The following is a 23,635-nucleotide window of genomic DNA, read 5'->3' as shown; positions in this document are numbered from 1 at the left end:
GTTTCCAGGTGATGTCCAACATAATCATTCCCTGTTTGAAAACTGAGAGCACCTGTGGATAGACAAATCCTTTGAAGTCCCTTCAACCCTACACGGCCTTCAGTGATTTCTCTGAAACCTTGAGCCATTCTTCAGTTGGACTGATGGTCATTTCGAAGATGCATTGCAGTAGGTTCAAAAAACTGGAAGAAAAGTTTAGAGAGAAGTTTACACTATGGGTTGTTAATAACTAAGTTAACCAACAAAACCACCTGATTCCTGTCCCTGCAGACTTAAAATAGAACTGCATTACAAGGGAGAATCCTCTTGGAATTTGATGTTCATCACCTGGATCATCAAAGCTCAATTGTAAGTATGTATGTCAACGACTGTTTTCTCCTGAACTTTATTCTTCCTATGTTTAAACTGAATACGCCCTGCAAGCTTTATGAATAACGACATACTGAAGCTAAATACTTTTCAGGTTATTGTTTCTTTCTCTGTTCTTGTTTCTTCCCGCTTGACATCACTAGCATTTTATCTTCTCCTTCAACCTCTTACATAACTCTCTTTCTGCCACCGTACTATGTTCTCTCCATCCAAACAATGTCCAGGACTCAGCACATTTAGCACATTCGGTGACTGTACCTTCCTCTGCTCCCAAATAATAAATGCTGGCCTTTGCTTGTTTTTCTGCAGTTTATCATCAAAACTTTAACATCGTGTCCTTCTTTAGTTTGATTCACTATATAATTCTGTGTTTCGTTATATTAAAAACTGTAATATAACATTACATATAAAAATTAAGACATTTTACTTTAGAAAGAAGATGTGTAAGAAGATCCGTAAGAAGATGCGAGAATCGCATATGCATTGTGAATGGTATGGCAAAGGTAGACTAAGCACATATATTCTTCTCATTAAAAGTGCACTCTTTGCAGTCTAAATCAAGAACATTTGAAAATAAACTAAGCATGCAATTCACCTACCAAGTTCACTGTCATAAGTTAGTGTTCAGCTTACAGATTTAGCAAGATTTAAAACCAAAAACAAAGCCAGAAAATGCTGTTTGGCAAAATAAAAAGCTAGAACAACTTTTTCTCATTTGTCAGATAGCTTTGTTCTCCTTTCAAGAACTTCTCTGTCTTATCTAGACAAATGTGTGGTGTTTGTTACTGTATAGAACTTTTTTTGGCTGGCAGGTATTATGGTACTGTACAGAAGAACACGCACCATAAAAACATGCCTGCACCATTTTGCATGTATAAATCATGGGGATGTCATACCTTCAAAACTTCCATCTAAATAAATTATAAAATCACCTTACGTACTGAGAGAGTAAGTCCTCTTAGAGTAACTTTAATGCTTTATTTTTCTCATATTATAAATGGCACAGTGATGTTGCTATAGTTAAGCATCTGTCACATTACAGTTATAAAACCTTTTGAGAGAAAGGGGGTTTTATCATACAAGTATCAGCATTTTCTGTGGTTGAGAAACTGACATCTGTTATTTCCACTGGGGATTCTTCCACATACATATTTTCAAGTACCCCCTTTTCTACTTTTATGTCGTCCTTTGGTTATATTAGGTTCTAACAACCTGCTGCCTAGCAAAATGCAGGCAGAGAACTATATTAGCTTCATTTCTATACTTTCACCAATATAACTGTTGTCCTGCAATGCTATTGCTATTTCACAATGCAAACCCGTTTACACTGAAATATCTTTTATGTGTCAGTTGCATGGTGGATGACTCCTACTGAATAAGAATATTTTCCCACTTGTTCCAATGGAGAATGGAACTGTTCATTTAAATAATAAGGCCAGAAGACAATTTTAACCACATCCATGTATAAAAAGCATTCAGCTGAAGCACTTAATTTCAACTTGGAATTTTTTTTTCCTTTTTTTTTTCATTCAGAGAATGCTGCTAGTTTGCTTAAAAATGTAGCAAAAGATTAATTTTATAATGAAAGTTTGCTAGTAAACTTCCTGGTTTGCTGAGCTAGACTTGATTCAGTATACATGGAAGTACAAATACAGAGTTCAGTCTAAGGTGCTCTTGCTATCTGTCCAGTCCTGGCTGCTCTGAAAAATAATATTCAAATGTTTGAAGGCATATATTTTGTTAGAAACACCTTCTTCACTACAGAAACTTCCAAATCCTAAAATTTCTGTGTAATTAACATGCTCTTAGTTTACACATATAGTAAGAGAAAGGGTGATTAACGTGAAGTCCTCCAAAGCGAAAATGATGAAATGGAGGGGGAAGAAATAGGTACTCCAAGGACCACTTTGAAAAGTACTCAGGCCCTGAGGTTCTTGTAAGTATTATCAGATACAATACACACAACGACTTCTTCATTTTGGTAACATATGGCCTATTACTTAAGCCATAAGAAAACTGCTTAGTAGTGCACAGAAATACTACCAAAGAACTTTGGAGAGAGCTCCTCATTTCGTGCAACACTCTGTCATTACATTAACAAGGTTGCTCATTCTAGCTGATGCTCTGAATCCAGAACATGTAGTAAAAAATTGTTCTTGCACTTCCTTCAAAGTCAAAGGAAGAGTCTGGCTGGAAGATAATGATATGAGTTGAAAACTACCTTTGATTCCAGTGCTAATAGCGTGCTTTTACAAACAGATTCATGAAATGCTTCTTGATTTGTTCTATACGCACCATCCAAAGACAGCAGTAGCTGTTTGGTTTAGGAAGCTCCGCAATGACAGCCTTTGGTGAATGATGTTCTGCACTCCAAACTACACTAATCAAAATCCTAGAAAGTTGCATTACAAGAACCTGTGCACAGGAAATTTGACTATTTCAGTGAACTGATTAGATTTTTTTTCCATTTTGTTTTTTAAACAAAAGCCACATGGATGGAAAGAAGCCACTCAAAAAAGAAAAGCTAATATACCCAAAATACTGCATAAAATGCACTTTCTAAATGACATTGAATATCTTAACAGATTAATACTGTACCAATATTTAACCTTTTGAGCTTGAGCCCATGATTGAGTTGAACTGGCCTTGAAGCATGCTGTGCTTTACTCACCTAAATTTTGTAACTCCTCTGCCTGAATGGAAAGGCTTACATATTTTGAACATATTTTTAAAGCAAAACCAACCCTCGTTTTCCTTGAAAGTAACAAGCGGTAAAGTGATACAAGATATTGCATTAGAAGCCTAGCAATATATATCACAATCATTATTAGTTACAACTGAGTACACCAACAGAAAAATGTAATTTATGAAGAAGAGCTTGATCAACATTTCACATAACTGTTTACATTCTTCATAATTCAAACCACCCCAGCTGCCAATACTGTTCTGTTTTCTAAATCGTGCTGCTGGATTTCTGTCATTCTATACAGCTACTACAGAACATAATTTCTGAGTTTGCGAGGACATTTGTAAGCTTGCAAAAGTGCCATTTTAAAAATACTTACAGTCAGCACTACGTCCTGGACTTTAGAAGTATTTTTAAAGCCTAGTTCTAATATAACTATTAATATACAAGGTTCAGTGTAAACATTTCATCACTAGCAAGGGACATGGCAAGCATGTTCCAAATATTTCTAGATCCAAAATGTGAATGGTCGAATGAAATCACTGGAGTTATGGCAAGCTACACAAGCTGAGGAACTGGCTTCTAAACAGAAGCTGTAATGATTATACATGAGCTTTTTTGATACTTCCCTTCTCTGTTGAGATAAGTAATTTGCACACATAGTCAATATTTTAATAGCAGGATCAGTAACTCTGGCACAAATGCTAAATTTAGTGTTGGGCAGATTTTGAGTGGCCAGGAGTTAGCAGCTGTGACCTCTTGAGAGAGACATCTGCAGGAACATTTGTAAGAGATAGTGCCTCCTGCCTTCCTGATTTCATATAAGCTGCTTGGCAGCATGCTCCATCTTTGAGAGACAGCATTTTCCAGATCATACTAGTAGCAAAAATCAGCAAAATTAGAGGCTAGTAGCCTCTGCTTCAAGCAGAGGCAAGATGCCACCAATCAGCTGATCAGCACTGTCTTGTTACTTTGATCTGCAACACCTCTTGGCTGTCCCTGAGATTTCCCTTGGCCTGCTTTACCTCTAATCTAGGAAATAAAGGTACAATCTGCTCACCACTCATACCAGATTGCCAGCCTCTGTTTTTATTGACGTAGGGACTTTGTGCACTCAGGACTATCTAAATACCATCATTATCTCTCTAGCTGTCCTAGTCCTAAATAAAGCTAAATGTACCAATCATATTGACTGCAATGTACAGTGAGATTCAAAAACTCTATGGCAACGAGGCAAATGAATGTACTTTTTACCAAGGAAATGGGACACCATTAAATGTATTTAGGCAAAAGGGAAAAAATTAGAGAATTAAAGCATTAAAGACATAAAGTTTAATGGCTAATCACTGACTGATTATTCTAGACATGCTCAGTTTGCCGGGCACATATCTCTTCTGGACCTCATGGATATCTAAAGATATCATCACTCTCTGCCTGACTCAGACAAACTTAAGCAAAGAATTTAGCAGCTTAATCTGCTTAAAACAGTTCAGCTGTATGAAGAAATGGGAAAAAATCAGTGCTAAAATGTATAAAAACAGGGACTCTTCACAAACTGTATACTGTAGTTCAGTATACAATCCTTCATGCTACGGATAAATGTTTAGAATAACAAACTTTTTTGGGGAGACTGTTATCTTATTACGTCACTGAGCAAACCTTAGGAGATACTGAAGTTCTTATCGCCTTCACTACATTGCTTCAACAGATAATTCTACCAATCTTTTCTGCAGATAGGAAGATTAAGAAATGGAAGATTTAAGATTAGTTTGTTTTCTGAGAATGGTGTCATACGTTGTCTTACACAATGTGTTCTGCTCAGTGCAATATGGCATAGAGATGACTGTTTGCATTTAGCACCTCCAGATAGCCTTTCTGCTTTGTTCTGAGTGCCGCTACTACTGGAAGCCACAGCCGATTTTTTAGAGAAAGCTCTTGTCAGTAACTTCCCTCAGAAAGGACTGATTATTTGGAGTTGCAAGAGTAAATGAACAATTAAAATATTATTAGTCAAGTTAACATATTATAAACAAGTATTCAGAACTACTACTACTCACTTCCATAGTGTCCTTTGAAAGATAAACGACCCAGTATACCAGGTTGAATCCTGCAAAAGCCACTGGGAAGAGGATCCTAGCATACTGGTCTATTTTACTTGTGCCTCCAATAGGTGGTGGTGGGACTACTGGAGGAACACACACTGGTTGACACTGGGATGCTCTATTTGATGTTATGCTGGCTTCAGGAGACTGATCTGCCTGAGATGTTACGGAGTTTACTCGCTTCTTCAGATTACAGCTGGAGTCAGAATGCTGTGGAAGAAAAAAGAAATAGGAGGGAAAAAAGGGTGAATTTTGGATACAGAGTCCTAGGTTTTGTGATCATTAGGCTTCCCTCCACCTTTTTACTCAACCTTCTGTTTTTATTGCCACTTCTCTGCCTTAGAGCAACATAAGGAAATCACGAAAATAATGCAAATATACAGAGGTACATTTGTGGCCTAAAGCTCTGCTGTAAAAGCATCAAAAAAATCTATGCTTTCCGTATTTCTAACATGGTAATAAACTGAAGCTACAAGAAGAAAATATGGAGCTAAAAGAAGGTAATGGTGAATCTGTATTGCAATATATTGGTATGACTGAAGTTTATGTAGGTATGAATCATGTTTAAACAAAATAGCACATATGGGCTGGCTCAAGTGCAGCCTTCACTGTGTGAGCCTTCACTGTTGATGAGTTTTGGTAAACACTCACTTAACGGAGCCAAGATGCCACACAGTTACTAGTCCCCAAACTAGCTGCTGCTGAAGTAGAAAACTGCTGCACAAAAGGCAGTGGGCTAAATTACAGGTGCTAAAGACGTGAATGTTACATGGTCCTGTAGTTTTTTCTAGGATGACATTTCATTTTCAAATATATATCATGATTCCTGCAGCAGTTTCATGCATGCAGCTGAAGACAAATACTCATCTTAACTGTAATGGGAATATTTTTATTTTCACTTATGGTAAAATGAAACCAAATTACTCCTATATTTTGTGCAATATTCATAGCCAGGCCCAATTACTCTTCAGAAAGCTGTATGAAAACTGAAAAATTTAACCAGATCTCAGGATCATTTAGAGTCTACCTCCTAGTTGCCAGGCTGACATGTATATTCATTATGTACACCTGTTCTATTTGTGGCCAAGTTGCCATTTTTTTTACTTTGATAGCAGTAGAAGTAATAGATTTCTTCCTTGCAGAAAAAGCTTAGGAATAGGATCTACTACAGGCTCTAAGTCTGCTTTAATGGATATTGGTTACCCACTTTCACCGTAGTATCAAATGGGAAGAAAACCCAGTACAACAGCATATATATCTATTGTAAAATGGAATAGTATCATCTGAATGGTTTTAAGGTAACAAAATTCTGTTAGATTCGCAATTTCCAAAGTCATTCTTTGGGAGTGATTTAGTGACAATCATTCACTTAAATGTAGCCCACTGTCAGCATTTTGGGGATTTATTTTGCAGGATTTCTGTGCGTGGAAACAGATTTTAGTCAATCAGATAAATGGGTCGTTAAAAGGAAAAGAAGCGTTTTCTGAAACACAATGTCTATACTTGTACTTGGGCCACAATTCTAGATAAAAGACTAACCTAACACGCCTGGTATCTCATGGATGACTTAAAATAGAGTTATAGCAGGAATTATCCTTTTAACAGTCAGTGTTACTGCCAGAGAATCAGAACAAGTGATGTTGCTACAACATGATGCCAAGTTCTGCTCATGGATGAATGGACTGGTATCCAACTGAAATTAGGGAGAAATGGATTCTTCACAGCTGATTTTAGTCTAAGTAAAAGGTGGAGAGAACATCAACTCATTTGGAAAAAAAAAAAGGGGAAAAAAGAGCTTTTTCTGTCTGTATCTCTTTTACCCTTTTTCTTCCTCCACAGCCCATCAACACTTCCAACTTGCTATATCCTTCCTTCTTCCACTTTGCCTTCTATACATTAAATGATTAATATAATGTTTTGAACGGATATTAAATGGCATTCATATTCTGGGGCTGTGTCTATCTGGAACGCAGATGTTTGGCTTTGTATTTTCCAGCAACACAGCAAGCAACAGACAGATTTAAATGGAGGATGATCTACAGATGTGTCACAGAAACAGAAAGAGGGTTATCCATGTCCACTTGCACTAATCATAATAATGATAATCCCACTGTATAAACAGACTGACTGACAGACAGAGCCTGGCCTACTGCTTTCATTCAAGTTGCTGTTCTGTTTTGCTTTTATGTCCTGCTTTGAACTGAATTGTAGTAGTAGCTTGCTTTTCGCTTTACTGCAAGGTAGTTTGACCTTTTGTGAGCTCTCCAATACTCTAGAAAGCTCACAAAGCAGGCTCATCTTGTCTGTAGAGGTGCTGCTCTCTCACAACTCTCATCGATATCACTAGAATTTGCTTATGCTCAGAATATCTCAGGAAACTCTCAGCGAATTACTTGGCTTCCAGATTAAAAAAAAAACAACAGCATATATAACCTTGGAGTAAATGGAATTCTCTGTCTGCTTTTTCTGATTTTTATATGGATGCTAACTGTGATTTATGAATGCTCTTTGTTCTTATGTTTCTTTTCCTCAGGAGATTTCTGTAAGTCATATTTGTAAAATTCTCCACTGTTGTCTGTTCCTTCGTACTGGAAATACATATTCTTGCTATCAATTTAGTTTATGACCTAGGAGTTATAAGACTATCTTCTGTATGCACTCAGATACTGGCTAACTTTAAACAAATGAATATCTGTGTGTCCTTACTTCTCTCCGTTTTACTTTACTCGCTTATGTTTCTTTTTCCTGTGGGCAACACAGTAAAAAGAGGTTTGTGAGAAAATCTATAACAAAAGTTTAGACTAAAAATGTTATTCCTGCTTTTCTTTATAATTTATTGGATTAAGGGTATTGAACTTTGCTGATGTCCCAAAACACACAAAAAACCCCAGAAATAAAAAACCCTAGGACCAAAACTCAATGTCTGTACAAGGCAGAATACTTAACTAGGTAGGTAGGCAACATTCTTTTTCCCTGCCCATCTCATTAGTAGATGCAGTTTGAGTGAACTCAACCATTCATATCATACACATAAAATCACATGCTAGTGACTTAGCTCCCAAATTGAATTAAGCATAGTTTAGCCCCCTACATTCAACAGCATGATCTGTAAAAACTGCTTAGTTACGGAACAATCCATACAGAGCACCTTGCAGCAGGGAAGTTCACCACATTATGCAAGATCTCCTTTTGGGTGTGCACTAAGGTACCTCAATCCTTACAGTCCTCTGCAGTTAAGTATCTGTCTCGTGCCAGAGATTCATTACAACCTGTAATTTAGATATTTCTTTGCATATCTCATCTGTGGGATCTGATTCAAAAAATATGTATTGCAAACATCTATAAACAGCTTTCTGCATAATTAAAAGCTGAATATAGCTTAGAAGTCATCAATAGTCCTTGCTTAGGCATCTCTTCAGGAATTCTAAGTTTTGTTTCCTAGGCATATTATGAGGAATAACAAGCAAATTCGTTTTCTTCCTGCTTTACCCTAGTAAAAGGGTGAAATGGCTCAGGTTAAATTACTCACTTGGAGCATGGGAAAGCCATGTTCAAATTCTTTCTTAACCTTCAGGGATTGAAATTCACTTCTCAAAATATAGCCTAACGATCGGGTGACAGTGGTTAGGGGGAGAGGCTCTTACCTTATTACTTCAAAGCTGTTTTACTTTGCATGGAAAATCTGAAGAGCCTTTAGCGGCAGAAGGCATTAACTTTGAAAAATATACCATGCTCAGTGTATTAGAATTGCTGTCATATAAAAGAGGTAAGCACTAAGGAGAGGGGAGACTGGAACCCTAATCATTCTCCTTTCAATGCAAAGGTACCGTGGTAGAGTCACATCTATACGTAGCATATCAGAAAAATCATGTAATTAGCACAGAGCCTCTGTCAAAATATGTGTTTATGTTAAACAGATTCAAATGTTCAAAGTCACATTTGGCTCTTAAACTTATCAGTGTCAGTCCAGAACAATCCCTGTATCTACATTTACTTTGCTAAATTTCTGCATCATATAGAAACTACTTCTGTGGGTGTGTAAATTGAGACAGAGTTACACAAACAGCACTAGATTTGTTTGTTTGGTTGGGTTTTTTTTCTATAATTTAACTTACTTAATTTTGTTCTCACTGCCCCCTGCAAAAAAGAAAAAAAAAGGTACTGGGATTAAACTTCAAGGTTGAACAAAAAAAGTCTACATTCAATTCATCTTGAATTTTTCTATTTTTGTGTATGAGATCAGCTACTTCTAAGTCTTCCTTACTGCCCTGCATTGGCTTTGTCAGTCAGACAAATATTTAACTCAGGCAGAACCAAATAATCAGCATCTACTTTCCTTGTTGGGATGACAAAAAGTCAATATAATTGAAAGTTGTTGTTTGGTTTTAATAGTCTACTTGATAATCTGCAATTATGGAGGAGCAGGAAGGCCGCCCTAATTCGATTGAAAGTGCCATGTTCTCAGTCAAGACTTTAATGCATATAGCTGTGTCTAGGACAATCTCATAAAGGGTTGTTGATGTCCAAATAGAAGTGCTCTCCTTTCAGTGCACAAGGATACTCATTAAACATACTCAATACATTCTGACGTAATTATAGAAAACTAAATCCTCTATACCAGAGACATATGGCTGCTCGGCAGTTGGGCAGGGCTGCTGAAGAGAATGAGAATCCTTCTCTGCCCAAGCCATGTTATTTTGAAACACAGGGACAGGGCTATCTGTACGGAGAAGGAAGCTCCCCAGGCAGTATTTCCTTGTTCTGTGTTGGTTTCTGTTAAAACAACAGGTCTTTATAACATAACTGTAATCAAGCTACCACCCTGTAACAAACTTTTGTCTTTTATGCGTAGTCTCTCACATGGAAAGGACTTCTTTTGACCCATGGTGTGTACTCCCTGACCATCTTGCAGAGCATTACTTCAAATGGTGCACTCCAGACAGTATTACCAATTCCCTTTCCCCTGCAACTTCCAGTATTGGGATATTCCTGGATAAAGGGAGCCATAATGATTAAACAACAAGACTGATGTAGAAAATACACATTTGAAATGGCTTAAAAGCTAAATGCCATAATGTTTTATATATATGTGTGTATATATATATAACACATCTGGTTTTGACATGCTAGAACAAGCTTGGTTACTATAAGAATAAAAACAGGTTTCTGTCAGGGTCCAGATGACTACTCAGCTTGTTGCCATTGTATTTTGGAGCAGAACACCCATAGTTTTGTATTCCACACCGGGATTGCCTGCAGCTGACAAAAAGAGCAAGCCAACTTCTGCTCTCAGTTAACTGACGTAAATAAAGTCGCTTTCCCAGAACCAGAACAGGCGTGCTGGGCTGCCACCAGTTAACTGAGCACGTCGTTGGGCCATTGTCTCTCTTACTGAAACCAGTGTAGTCCAATGACTTGAGCAGATTTTCTTCTACTTTCATTAGTACAGTAGAGCAGAATTTGATCTTCTGCCATCTTTCTTTTCTGAGTGTACAGGGTTTTTGGCTACAATATAAAAACCCGTGAGAAAACGTTTTGTTCATTTGAAAAAAGCAAGATTTTAAATAAAACTCACTAGACTGAAGGGGGAAGGAGGCTTTTTGATAGTATTTTGGAAGTTTTTTTATTTTTATTGTTCAGGAAACATAGTTATTTTGGAATGAAAAAAAAAACCTGAATAAATTCTGTAAATACATTTATCGTGATGAGTTTAGGCCCTCACTCAAGCAGTAAAAGCTTCTAATTGGCTGTTTTATAACTCTCTTGAATTTTCATTTCTACCAATCCTGTCTCCCTGGGCTTTTCTTAGCCAAAGCAGGAGAACGGGTTTCCTGTCATACAGAAAATCCTAGTTCAGATAGCCCAAGGCTATTCCCACCACAATGTTCTTTAGCCACTCTTCAGGCCATTTAAGATAACAGATTATTAAACACATATAGTCTATGTTGTTACTGCTAATGTTGCTACTGGTTGCAGAGTTCCATTGGCAACTGTATAGCCATGAAAATTTTCAAGTAAGTACATCTCACTTTTTCACTTTTATTTTTACAAATGGACTCCCCAAAACTAAGTAAACCTTTACACTCTTCAGAAATTTTCTCAGTGTAAAAATACCATCTGACTTCTATAAATGTAGAAGACAGTATGCATTTTTGACACTGTTCACTACTCTTCATCCTATACCTGCTCTTTCATATAGCTAAAATTCTGACAACTTTCATATACTTAAAAATTACAACTAAAAATATTATCATTATAAGTGGATGAAAAACTTTCCTATCTTATCTAAAAGAGCAAAAAGAAATAAAACAAAAATCGCAGGTTAGAGAAGCCAAGTTACCAAAGCCCAGGGTATGAAAGAAGGGAAAGATTTTAATTACTTTTTATTAAATCAAATAAAGTAGACGGTTAAAAAACATTTTAATGTATAAGAAAAAGATTCTAACAGATCTTTTTTTTCCTAGTGAATTAGAAAACAACATATTAAGAAAAGAGGGAGAATAAATGGGGAGAAAAGGCAAAAAGAAGAGCAGGAGAGGTAAGATAAATTATGCAAGGGGTAAAGAATAAGAACTGGGCATTGTAGCAACCAAAAAAAAGAAAAATCGTGAAAGAAAAGTTATTAAATAATTTAGAGGCAAATAAATGGAACCAGCTGGGGAGTATAGGGCAAGAAAAGGGTAACCAGGACCTCAGAAACAGATCCTAAATCTACAGTAAGAAAGAAACTGAGTATTATGGTATGTGCCTTTTAAACATAACTGCCTTAAGACCAGTAATGTAACTCTAGAAGTACAAAGCTAAGCAGAGGATGATAATCCTGAGGAAATGGTCAAATACTCATGCAATTTTCCTGTGCTAACTACACTGTTAGAATTTAAATTACCTAGTTCAGGTCTGTTTCAGCTGAAATTATATCACTGACTGCAGTATATCCATCTCTGTGAGAACATACAAAGGTTCTTTCCCCCTTACCTTCAACACACACACAAAAAAAAAAAAAAAAAAAAAGAGAAAGAAAAAGGGAAAAAAAGCTGCTTAAAATTTGTTATCCTGTAATGACTCCTTTTTCCCAGCATGTTTTTCTGTCATGGGACACTTTAAATCCCATCATTAATTCTTCTAGAAGCCAGTCCGACTACATTGTGTCTCCTTCAATTGAAAGTACCCCTCATATTTATGATCTCAGTGATTTTGCTTTTTGTGTTACAGCAGAGGTGGGTTCTCATATACAACTGGTCCTGTGAGAAAAAAGTGGTGGACTTCCAGGGTTTGAAACTACTGTTTTGGATAATACGAGCTTTGAGCAAGATCAAGACTATAGAATTTTGTGGACACTGTGGGCTGTCTTAGAGACTGAGTTTACCTTGGGACCTTCATGTTATGGAGTTTACTAGTCTTCTAAATGCATCTGTTGTTAGCTAGTTATAAGTAAATTTCTTACGGAAATGGTTTCAGTGTGCTTCCTAGATGTTTATTTTATTCCTAGATGCTTATTTTTTGTTTGGTTTTTTTTTTTACCTGGAAAAGCTAACAAGTAAATATTAACAAAATGAGGAAGGTGTGTCTTCAGTTTGGATCTGTGCTTGTTTGTGGCTGAAGCCCCCAATAGGAAACTCAAAGTCTTTCAATTTCTTTTATTAATTTGTTCAACAGCAATTCTGTAGTTTGTGCCTAGCTTGGTCTGCAATGATACGAAGACCACGTAAACCTCACCCACAAGTGCTAGAGGAGCCACAGTCATCAAGCATATGTTCAAGTGTATCCGGGCTTATGCAGAGGGCTATTTGTTGAAATAGTTGTCTTCTGGAGACTGGGGGGGAGGGGCGCAGGAGGGGCATGGCAGCGGCTTTGTAGCATCTGCTGTGAATTCACCAGCAGTAGCACGTGCAGAGCAGGCCAAACTGCTTTCATATCAGTCCGCAGGGACTTCAATTAAGTAAAAGTAGCTTCTGTGCACCCCAGCCTTCTTGGAAACCTCACTATGATTAACTCGAATACAGAAGTGTGTGTAGGAAAGATCCCAGCTGTTGGTCCTCCTCATTATGTAGCAGCTATCAATATTTTCCTCATGCTACATAAAGTCGAGTGATTTCTTTGGCTTTATTTTCTGATAGCTTGCCCTCAAAAAAAAGTCAATAAAAGAACAAAAATGGAGCTTTAGTATGTTTAACAGTATTTTTCTTATTTTATACCTTTTTATTGTTGCAATGTTCTGCTCATTTATATATTATATATTAGTATATAATAGATACTGGGGAGAGGGTAAGTATGTCCTAAATATTGGCAAATATATATTCTCTTTTCCTCTCATTGTTTTTGAAAGCTTTAAATATAATTATAGAAGTCTACCAGTTAAAATAAAGGTAGATATAAACATTGCAAATATTGCCAAAACTAAATCAGCCTTTCTGCTGTGACTTTAAATTAAAATCAGTGCAAGATTCTGTGAACGTTTGCTTTCAAGCTTCTTTTAAATTTTTTGGACTTTCTTTTGTATTTTCTTTATATAACTGGTTTAAAATACAAATGAAAAAGCTAGAATGTATAAAGATTTTCTTCTTTTTGCATTAATATATTTAGTGAAAATAAAATGCCTTTATTTTATTGTATCTTGCAACGTCTTCCATTTTTTTCAATATTAAAAGAATTGTAAGCACAATACAATATGGCTTAGAAATACAGTGCTTCCCAGGTGAAGTGAAGAACATTTGTTGATTAGCTCCAGTGAGGACCAGTGGCAAGATGCTGTGGAGCTTTGGTTTCACTATTGCACGGAACTTATAAATTATGAATTTAACAGTTTGAATTTACCTATATGTTATAACTTTCACCGCTGTTCATAAGCAAATGTGGAAAAATTACTATATGGTGGGTAACATGCTGCCATGATATTCAATAGCGCTTAGATTGACTTTCTTATTCAACCACAGACTTAAAGGCTTTGCAGGACATTCAAATTCTGCTATTCCTCTCAAAAAGGGAAATGTGGCGGTAGTAAAACTGATTTTGAAAACAGGAGGGCCAGACTGATAAATATATTAACATATGTTATGAGACAGCATTAATTACTTAGCCCAAGATGTAAGGAATAACATTGACAAGCAATACTGACATACTTTTTTTGATACTAGAAGGCTTTCCTGTCTTTTGCATGTAGTAAAATCTATCCTTAATCTTTACATTATGTTTTCCCCCAGGCTTCCACCAACACAGATTTTTATGGAAGTAACAGATGCCAAGTTTACATAAAGGCTAATTCCTCTTCTTCCAGATGACCCACTTATGGTGTGTACCAGTGTACTACAGTGATCCCGTAATCATCTGGCCAATGCACATGTTCACTCCATTGTACAGCGCCCTACAAATTCTGCAGGCTTACTGAGAGAACCACAGCTGCCTGACCACACTGCCTACAGCACTGCTCAAGAGAAGTATTATGGGTAACAGTCTAATGGTTTTCCTTAAATATCTTACCAAATAAACATCTCTCTAGTAAATCATATCTCAAATTTAAATAAACCGTATGAATAAAGTCTTTTCATTTTCTAAAATAAGAAAAATGTCTTTGATAAATAGGCATGCTCTGGTTACATAATCTGTTTCAGGTTAAGATCACTTTAATATTGTTTTGCATTCACTGCTTCAGCTGCCTCTTCCTATATGATGCTTATTATCAGAAAAGCAAGCAATTACCGAGACAATCTCGTCCTCTGCCGGTACAGTTGCTGCTGATAGTGCTGCTGCCAGTGCTGCTGCCCTGGCTGCCTTCCTCATTGCTCTCTGAGTCTGAAGATTGGTAAAGTAGTTGACAGCTGCAAACTCAATAAGTGCAGAGAAGACAAAGGCAAAGCACACAGCTATGAACCAATCCATGGCAGTAGCATAGGAGACCTTGGGCAAAGAATGGCGTGCGCTGATGCTTAAAGTGGTCATTGTTAGAACCGTAGTGATTCCTTGAAAATAAAAGAAAATGGGGCATTAGAATTCTGCTTCAACCCTGCTACTCAGATATGTTAAAAAAACCCACCCAACTCCTCTTTGGTCTTAGCTGTCATCCTACATACCAGCTAACTAACAAGACCGCTATGTATTTTGGTTCTTAAATAATTCATGTATACTGGCTTCAGCATCTAAAAGCTCTGAACAAACTTCCTTAATACATTGAGCAGACTGAAAGTCAAGATAACTACATACTACATGGTGCAGCTCCTTAGAATTGTGATAAACAGAGGTATAACAAAATTCAGGCACAATCTATGAAAGACACTTTACTTGAGGGGTTAGTAAGTGGAATGTTTGGCGGATATCTAGATTAACATACTGTCATTTCCCAACAGTGATCCTCTCCTCCTGTTGTTGTTGCACAGGACACATCATGGTTTACAGAACCCTCGCTGAATCAACTGAATTCTGCATTAAAATCAGTGGTAGGCTATGATCCAAATATTTCTAGTAATAAGAGTTTGGCCCTCTGTGCAGTTGTCTTTAATCACTGGATACATTCTTTAAGATTCATTAACAGTACCTTGATTTGAAAGAGACCATAGTTACAAATATGGAAGGATAGAAAAGCTCCTGCTCTAGAGCCGCTTATCTATTTTCACACAACAAATCTGATCATGCAGCTCACAGGCCCCATAGTCTTCTTCACGTGAGCTCATTAATTTATTCCTTCGTGTACAGCATTAATAATATAGGAAATACACTTACTTCCCACTGCTGCCTGATGCAAGCAAAAAGTGTGAGAGCAGACTAATTCATTAACATGTGAGCCTCTGTGACTCATGTTTACTTATGCCTGCTAGAATGTGAAAACTGCAGGTATTTAAAGACAGCAAGGTGGAGAATACCCCTCTTCTACTCTTTTCTGCAGTTGGGAAAGGGGAGGTGGGAAAGTGAAAGATGTTATAATGTCATGTTGTGGTGATGATTCAATATGCTATGAATGATGCTCAGTGGAAAGGATGCAGTGTCATTGCATACTGCAGCATCAAGACAGGGTGACTTGGTTATTTTCAGAGGGGTTTTTTGCAACTCTTTCACATGACACAGCTTGCCAGCTGTCTGAGGTTAACTATGTCCCAATGTCATTAGTTAACACGTTTCGATGAAATGCAAATAGGAGGTGGTATAAAAATATGTAGGAGCTCTACTTTTCCTAAATCTGCCAGACTCATTTTATAATATGAATACAAGTATGCTGAGACGTATTTCAATTTCAAAGGTCCAGAATGAACTTTTCAATATGATGTGTGATTAGATTAGAATCTGTCCATGTGCTAGTTAGTAATAAAAATGATATAGTCTGTGTCTGAACAAAAACTCACTGCAGCAGGAATTTAAACTTAGGAATAGGACTCCTTCTCTATTACAGATACAGATAAGACTTCTCTCAATGTGGCATGAATATTGATGAAATGCTTTGCACTGTGGAAAACTACTTTATCAAAGTGAATGCCAAATTACAGTTGGTAAACAGTGCAACTGGTGGTGGTTTACCCTTGTCTTTCCACTTTGAAGACTTCTTGATAAGTTTTGAAGTATCTGTTACATAATGCAAATACTGAAATATGATATCTTTTCTTACTAAGAATGAAACAACAAAAAAACCCCAAACACCTTTACCTATCTGAGACTTTATTATAAATACAGTGTAATGATTAGGTATTAATTTAAAATTCCCAGGATAACCTGCTAGGAAGGTAGAAGTTGACTAGGGTCTTTCTGCAGAAAACCAGATGAACTTTTTGCCAGGACTAAAAAAGATTAGATAAAGGCACATGAAAATGCAAAATAATAGCCGTTGCTATATGGATTCAGACCATACCTAAAATTAGGCCTCTAATAACCATGTTTCCTATTCTAAGTAATTTCTGATAATGCCATGCTTCATAAAACTTCACACATATATACATATATAAGTATATGCATAGCTACGTACAGAGCTCCACATAAAATAAGGAATTTCATCCTAGCAATCTGCTGTTCTTTCCAATGACACAGTTTTAAAGAACACAAGCATGCCTCTTCAAGAATTTCTGTCTCCCATTTTTCACTTGCAGGTCTGTAAAGAGCAGGTGCTTATGACCATTAATTTGTCTGTGCAAAAGGTTCAGAATATTTATTGTAATATCACCTGCAGAGGATAACTGGCATCCATTTTGGAGGTAAACAGAGTTGCTAGATGAATCTGTTCTGAGAAGCTGGTTTGGGCACACTATTGTGATTCTTCTACTACTACTTTCTCTTCTCTCAAATTTATAGTTTAGGAACTTAGAAGTAAAACTGAAAATCTATAATTCCAGTATTTGCAGTATGATGCAGAAAGGAGACTTACTTCTCCATTTGAAACCTTTTCTTTTTTACTGGGGCATGAAAGTCTCTTTTGTCATAAGGAATTTACCCTCCTTTCCTTAGATGAAGGTATTTAGAATCCCTGGGATTTTGAATTAGTAAGGACTATAAAGTCAGCCTGTGCCTGGAAGAAACAAGAATGGAAGGGTGCCAATGTGACTAATTTCCCACAATCTGAGAAAGGTGTCTATTTTACTATTTTCTTAAAATATTTTCTGTTTCTAATTTTGTATTTACATAACTTAAATTTCTAATTTTGTGTAACATCTGGGAGTGGTTATTCCAGGGTTTGGGATCTTTTTGTAATTATTACTGAATCAGCTAAAGACTAATTTGCACATTACTTCAAGCATCTAGAATTGACTTCCACTGCCCACTAGGTAGCAAATACATTTTACTCAAAATGTGGAGGATGTAACTGTATAGTCCAGAGCAGCAATATAAAGCCAGATCAGGTAGCATTATATTTGGTGTACAAACCTCCTATATACATGTTATGCTTCAGTTGCAATAAACAGCCTGGAAAACCTATTGCCCAAAATTTAATATTTTTAAGCACATACAGAAATCCCAATTGTCAGAAAATAATACTTGTAAGTGCTTAACAATGGCAAACTGCATCCCAACTCCCAATGGGGATTTCAAGAACAAAAGCATTGATCTTCCTTCAGAGACACCTGGGGAAGTTGTGTTTGCTTAGAATTCCTAAAAGTTTGCAATGCTTTTATGCATACCATTCCATGGAGGTAGGAAATGCCAGTTGACTGAAATCAAATCATTCAAATCCTGTAGCTTGCTAACTACAGTTATAGACTCATTGTGAATTATGAAACTTGCATCACTTATGCTTAGGGAACATATAGCTGCCTTTGTGTTACTGAAGACAAGTCTCACAAAGGGAATGCTTCTGTACAGAAGGACTGGGTTAAGAGAAAATAGGGTTGCAAAAGGTGTCTGTATGCGTAGTGGACGCATGAAGTTTTTGACAAGTTTTATTATTTTTGCTTAGTATTCATAAGATTGTTTGTCCAGAAACAAGAATTCACTCAATGAAAGTCTACCCCTTAACAATGAGTGCAGTTTCAGAGCCTATCAATACTGAAGTAGGGGTGCCTGTCAAATGGACTAGCAATGCAGAAACTGAGGGCTGGGTGAGGCACCTTAGAGCAGATGAGATTAAGTCCATCCCATGTGATTTTTTTTTTTTAAATCTTTAACTCAGATTGGCTTCACAAGAAAATAAATCAATAGAAAAATTCATCTTTAAAAAACTGAGAGGTTGACATTTACCCTGAAATTGTCTCTTCCTGCATATGAAGAAATATTGAGGGGAAGAAAACCATCACAAACAAGTCTGGCTAACCAAACATTCTGAGTAAAGAATTTTGACCCTTGTGGGCAGATTGAATATTATTTGGTTTAATTTTAGTGTTTACTTATGTTCGCTGAAACCTACTAGCTGTCATTTCCAATCCCAACTGGATTACAGCAGCTGTTTAGTACAGTGGATTCAATACACTGAACGAAGTGAATAATAAAAGAACAAAACACGAATACCAGCCACGGTTCTTGCTGGAACAGATTCTTTGTTGATCCAAAACACTACTTGAGACAGGACTACAGTCATGATGCATGGAATGTATGTCTGAATGACATAGTAGCCTATTTTCCTTTGAAGATGGAAATAAAGCAGCTGAAGTGAATATTCGCCTAAAACAAACAAGCAATGAAAGTAATGAATGAATGGTATATGTGATGCTGAGCTGTTCAAAGACCTTAATGCAGCATACCAAAAACTGTTCTGGCTGGAACAGACTCCTTGTTAATCCAGAAAGACACCTGAGAAAGAATGACTGTCATAATGCATGGAGTATATATCTGTATCATGAAGTAGCCCATCTTCCTTTGCAAGTGGAAATAAACTGTCATGATTACATATTCATCTGTTAAGAAACAAGTATGTCAGCATTATTTTGGCAACATATGAGTAAACATTATTGGCTTGAACCCAACATATTACATTCTGAGCAAAGCACTTACAGGCCTCCTAGTGCATAATAGAAACAAGCTGATTAAAAAAAAGTAAAGTGACCTTATGGAAACAGAGGAGAACAATATTCGGTTTATGTTTTGTTTTCACTGGGGCGGGGAGGCAGGGGGAATCCTTAAGAATTGCATAGAAAATTGTATGCTTAACAGGGCTGTATTGAAAAGTTGTCTTTTAAGGGACAATGATTTGATTCCTTCCAAGGATTTTAATTTTTTAAATGGCAAAATATAATTAAAATAATTCATTAAAATAAAATTTCTATATTAAAAAACCCTGTACTTTATTTTCAAGATGCGTTTTATAATGTCAATAGTTCCCACATGGCTACATCTTACCTGTATTCGATTTAATTGTTTCACTAGATACAGTTTGTCCTATGAGGTCATACTGGAGGAGACCGGAAGACTCCTGTGGTACTTCTACTGAATGCAGGGGTCCTTTTTTCCATGTATAAATTATTTCACTTTTTGGATAAGCATCTGAGTTAGAGGGAAAAAAATACTATTATTATGTAATTTATAAGCTGTTGAAAAAATAAGTAGCATGATCACTGTTATGGCTCAAATGGCCATAGAAATGTGCATCCTGCTCCAGCAAGTTCCTAACCTCATTATTGACAAAACACAAAAAAAATCAACAATAAGAGAATGGTTGAGGTGGGACCTGATAGGCACTAGCTTTTGTTTTGTAATTTGCTATAATGCACATACATTGATTACCACATATCAACTAAATATTTTCAAAATTTATTACCAAAGATTGACTAAATATTTGCAAAACTAGAAGTAATATAGTAAATGTACCACAGCTTTTATGACTCACTGAAGGACCCACTTTGACTACTAGATATGTAAGAATAATAAACAATAAAATATGCTTCAACAGCCACGCTTCAGTGAATAAATCTATGTGCTTAGGAATGGTCTGAGTCTTAGAGAAAAAAAGTAAGATTCTAGTATTAAAATAAAAGTAATAAGAAGTTTCAGCTATGTCATTAAGTAATGTCCTAGGATCTCACTCCTGATCTTCTCACATACATGTAGACCAAATGTATTACTATAAAAAATTGAAAGTTACAGAAAAACTTACAGCTTCCAAACTTCAATGGACAAGCATGTCCATCCATAGGGAAGTTCACCAGCCGCATAGGACAATCAGCATTAATGGTTAGTCTAGAATACATTATAGTAGATGACAGTGAAAAAATATGGTACACTGGAATACTGCTGAAAGAATCAAAAAGTCAACCAAAAGCAGAATAGGCTCTCACCTCATTGTGTAAAGAATAGTTCCATTCTGCATAATTCTGAAAAGTTTGTTTGGAGTTGTCATATTATGAGCAATTGATTTTTTTCCATTTCTAAAAAATGTGTCTGGTGTCCAAATTTTACTGACCATTAAATTGTTCAATCGCAAAATTTCAGTTGGCCCACTAAACTTCAACCTCTCATCAGTCCATGTCTGCCGAAAGAAGACATCCATTGTGTATTCCTATAGAAAATAAATAGGTGGTTGACTTCTGTGTGGGTGCAGCGGTCCCAAGTTGCTGTTTACAGTACAACGAGGAACTCCATGAAAGTACCTAACGCACATGTCAATGGAATTGCATTTACTGCTTAAACACTTAATCCTATTACCACTAAGTAGTTTCTAAAAAAAAGAAAAAAGTCTATAAAAATATCCTATTTTGTTATTATTTAAATAATAGTTACAAATTCATCAGTGAACAGATAATTTTATAGGAATAAGGAAAGAAAACCTCATTGTCCTCTTACCTCAGAGATAATAATTTAATTCAAAGTGACCGAGGTCTAAGGAAACACAGATGTCTAATTTAGTAACCTTTCAAAGTGCAAAAACAAACTATCAATGCTGAAGTGCCAGGAACAAAAAGGCATGCTCAGTGCCTTTTCCACAGCTTGCTTTGGATATTCACAAAGAAAGGCCTGATGCAAGTGAGTCATGTCACAGTAGAATGATGGTGTCAAGTTAATATTGATCAAAGTTATTTTTCTCAAGGATTCTTAGTCTCACAAGCCTTCAGAAAGGAGTTCTCTACGGAAGTTGCTTAGGAAATGGAACTAAACCTTGCCCAGATGCAAATGTGTAAGAAGGCAAAGCTATGCCTTCTCTTAGATTGACTGATGAATAGGTGGAGAAACTTTTGTTTGTATCTTGGGACCCCACAGTTCTTCATCTGCAAACTGTACTGCAGGCTCAGGCAAGCAGGTATGGCAGGAAGCGTACAAGGGTGAAAATAGACACCAAAGTCACTTTCCAGAATGGGAATGGCAATACCATCCTCACTCTGATGGCTTAATATTTTCCTGGGGCTGCTGCTGTAATTAATGGAGTTCACCCAAGTCTGCAGCTACCTGAACTTGGGGGCACCCAGTTTGATAAGTGACAGCTGTCTCAGAAATAGCACCACTCCCCTGCAGCTGCTCAGAAGGATACCTCCTACTAGGCAGCCTTCCTGCCAGCCTACTTCAGGGCCACAGATGTTTACAATCTTATTAACAAGGTTAAAGAGGCATCTTTAACCTCTCATCCATGCCCTCAGGTGAGGCCAGCTTTGGGCCACCCTGCATGGCTCTGCTGGGGAAATAGCTGTATGCAGCTCCAGCCAAAATGCTCCACTGGGCCCTAGAGATTGTCAAGAAGATTAAACCTCGTAATCTGCTTTAATGACGGTCAACTCAGATGCCACCCTAATGAATCCCGGGAAAGGAGAGTAGGGGCGGCAAGCGGGGCCTTACCATCTCCACGTCGGACACCGGCCCAAAGCTGGTCACGTAGATGTCCGTTTTGACTTCTGTCACGGCGCCTGCGGGACACGGAGACGGGCTGGGGGCCGAGCGAGCTCGGGGCCGAGCGAGCTCAGGGCCGGCGGGGCCCCGCGGGGCGGCGGGGCGTGCTCAGGGCCGGGGCTGCCCCGCAGGAGCCGGTGGGGCAGGGGGAACCTCTCCTACTCCTCCGCCTCCCTCCTACCGGGTCCAGGACGGGACCCTCCTCTCTGCGCCCGGGGACACGCCGGGGGGATCGGGGAGCTCCCGCTCGCCCTCCCCCACCGAGCCGAGCGCTCTCCGGCTCCCCAAGGGGACGGGAGTTTCCCTCTACCTCCAACGCCCGGTCGGAGCCTGTTGTCGTAGCCGTCCAACAGCTTGTCGAGGATGCGAGTGATGTTTTCCGAGTAGGGGTCCGCCCCGTCGCCCTGGGCCCCCAGCGCCTTCTCTACGCTGCGAGGAGAGACCAGTCCCGCCGTCAGTCCCCTCAACCGTCCCGCCGGACCCCAGTCCCCTCGCCTCAGCCCTCCCGCCGTCCTCTCGTCCCCTCACCTGAGCCGTCCCGCCGGACCCCCGCCCCTCGCCTCCGCACTTTCGCCAAACTGGCGCCTGTCGACGAACCGGCCCGGAGGGGAGAAGAGAGGAGGGCAGAGGGCCCGGCTTCCCTCGCCTTCTCCTCCGGGCTGGGGGGTTAGGAGGGAGAGCCCGCTCACCTCACGGCGACGCAGACCCAGACGATGAGCAGAGCCATGCCTCAGGTGTGTGCGAGGACGCTCAGGTGCCCTCAGACCCGTCAGCTGCAGCGAGTGCCGGTGCTCATCCTTCCTTCCCCTCCGGCCAGGGGCTCCGCCGGGTGAGGCTACCGGGGGGCCCGGAGGGCTCGCCGCCCTCCCCGGCCGCCCGCGCTGGGGAGGTGCGGGCGCCGGTGGCCCTCTGCGTCCTCCGGGCTCGCCGCCGCCGTTCAGCCTCGTCTGACCGTTCCAGTGGGGGAATTAGCGTTTGAAGGGACGGTGCGCGGTCGGAGAGCAGTGACAATAATCGAATAAGGCATTAGGGGAGATTAAACGGAAGAAATCCACTGCTAGTTTTGGCATGGAATTAGCAGGGACCCGTTAGGAAATCTGGAAAAGCGCTGGCATCTTGCTGATAGAGATTATGTCAGAAATGGCCTCAGCTTTTATTATGTTTATGGTTCAAAGGGAGATTATTATGCAGCTTCTGCATCATTAGAACTTTGGGGGGAAAAAAAACCTAAACCAAACAAAAACCCAAAAAAACCTGCAAC

At 38.4% G+C, this 23,635-nt stretch overlaps 1 protein-coding gene and 1 long non-coding RNA gene across 2 annotated transcripts; one reads left to right on the top strand and one right to left on the bottom strand.

The window, feature by feature from the left end:
• Nucleotides 1–97: 97 nt before the first annotated feature.
• Nucleotides 98–947, top strand: LOC142061279 (uncharacterized). The gene is made up of 3 exons (XR_012662098.1): nucleotides 98–168; nucleotides 271–348; nucleotides 802–947. It is a non-coding gene; the product is annotated as an uncharacterized LOC142061279 (long non-coding RNA).
• On the bottom strand, nucleotides 132–23,101 carry GABRA6 (gamma-aminobutyric acid type A receptor subunit alpha6). The gene is made up of 11 exons (XM_075102115.1): nucleotides 23,064–23,101; nucleotides 22,685–22,803; nucleotides 22,324–22,391; nucleotides 20,835–21,055; nucleotides 20,654–20,736; nucleotides 19,900–20,043; nucleotides 19,305–19,457; nucleotides 19,072–19,224; nucleotides 14,854–15,113; nucleotides 5,113–5,367; nucleotides 132–182 (listed from the first exon to the last, which is right to left on the bottom strand). Exons 1-11 carry the CDS (start codon nucleotides 23,099–23,101, stop codon nucleotides 132–134), a joined length of 1,545 nt encoding a protein of 514 aa, XP_074958216.1.
• Between the last annotated feature and the right edge of the window lie 534 nt (nucleotides 23,102–23,635).

Source organism: Phalacrocorax aristotelis, chromosome 8 (assembly GCF_949628215.1).
Source record: "Phalacrocorax aristotelis chromosome 8, bGulAri2.1, whole genome shotgun sequence".
NCBI classification, from domain to species: Eukaryota; Metazoa; Chordata; class Aves; order Suliformes; family Phalacrocoracidae; genus Phalacrocorax; species Phalacrocorax aristotelis.
Note: the sequence above shows the minus strand (reverse complement) of the source record. Positions and strands in the feature narration are given on the sequence as shown.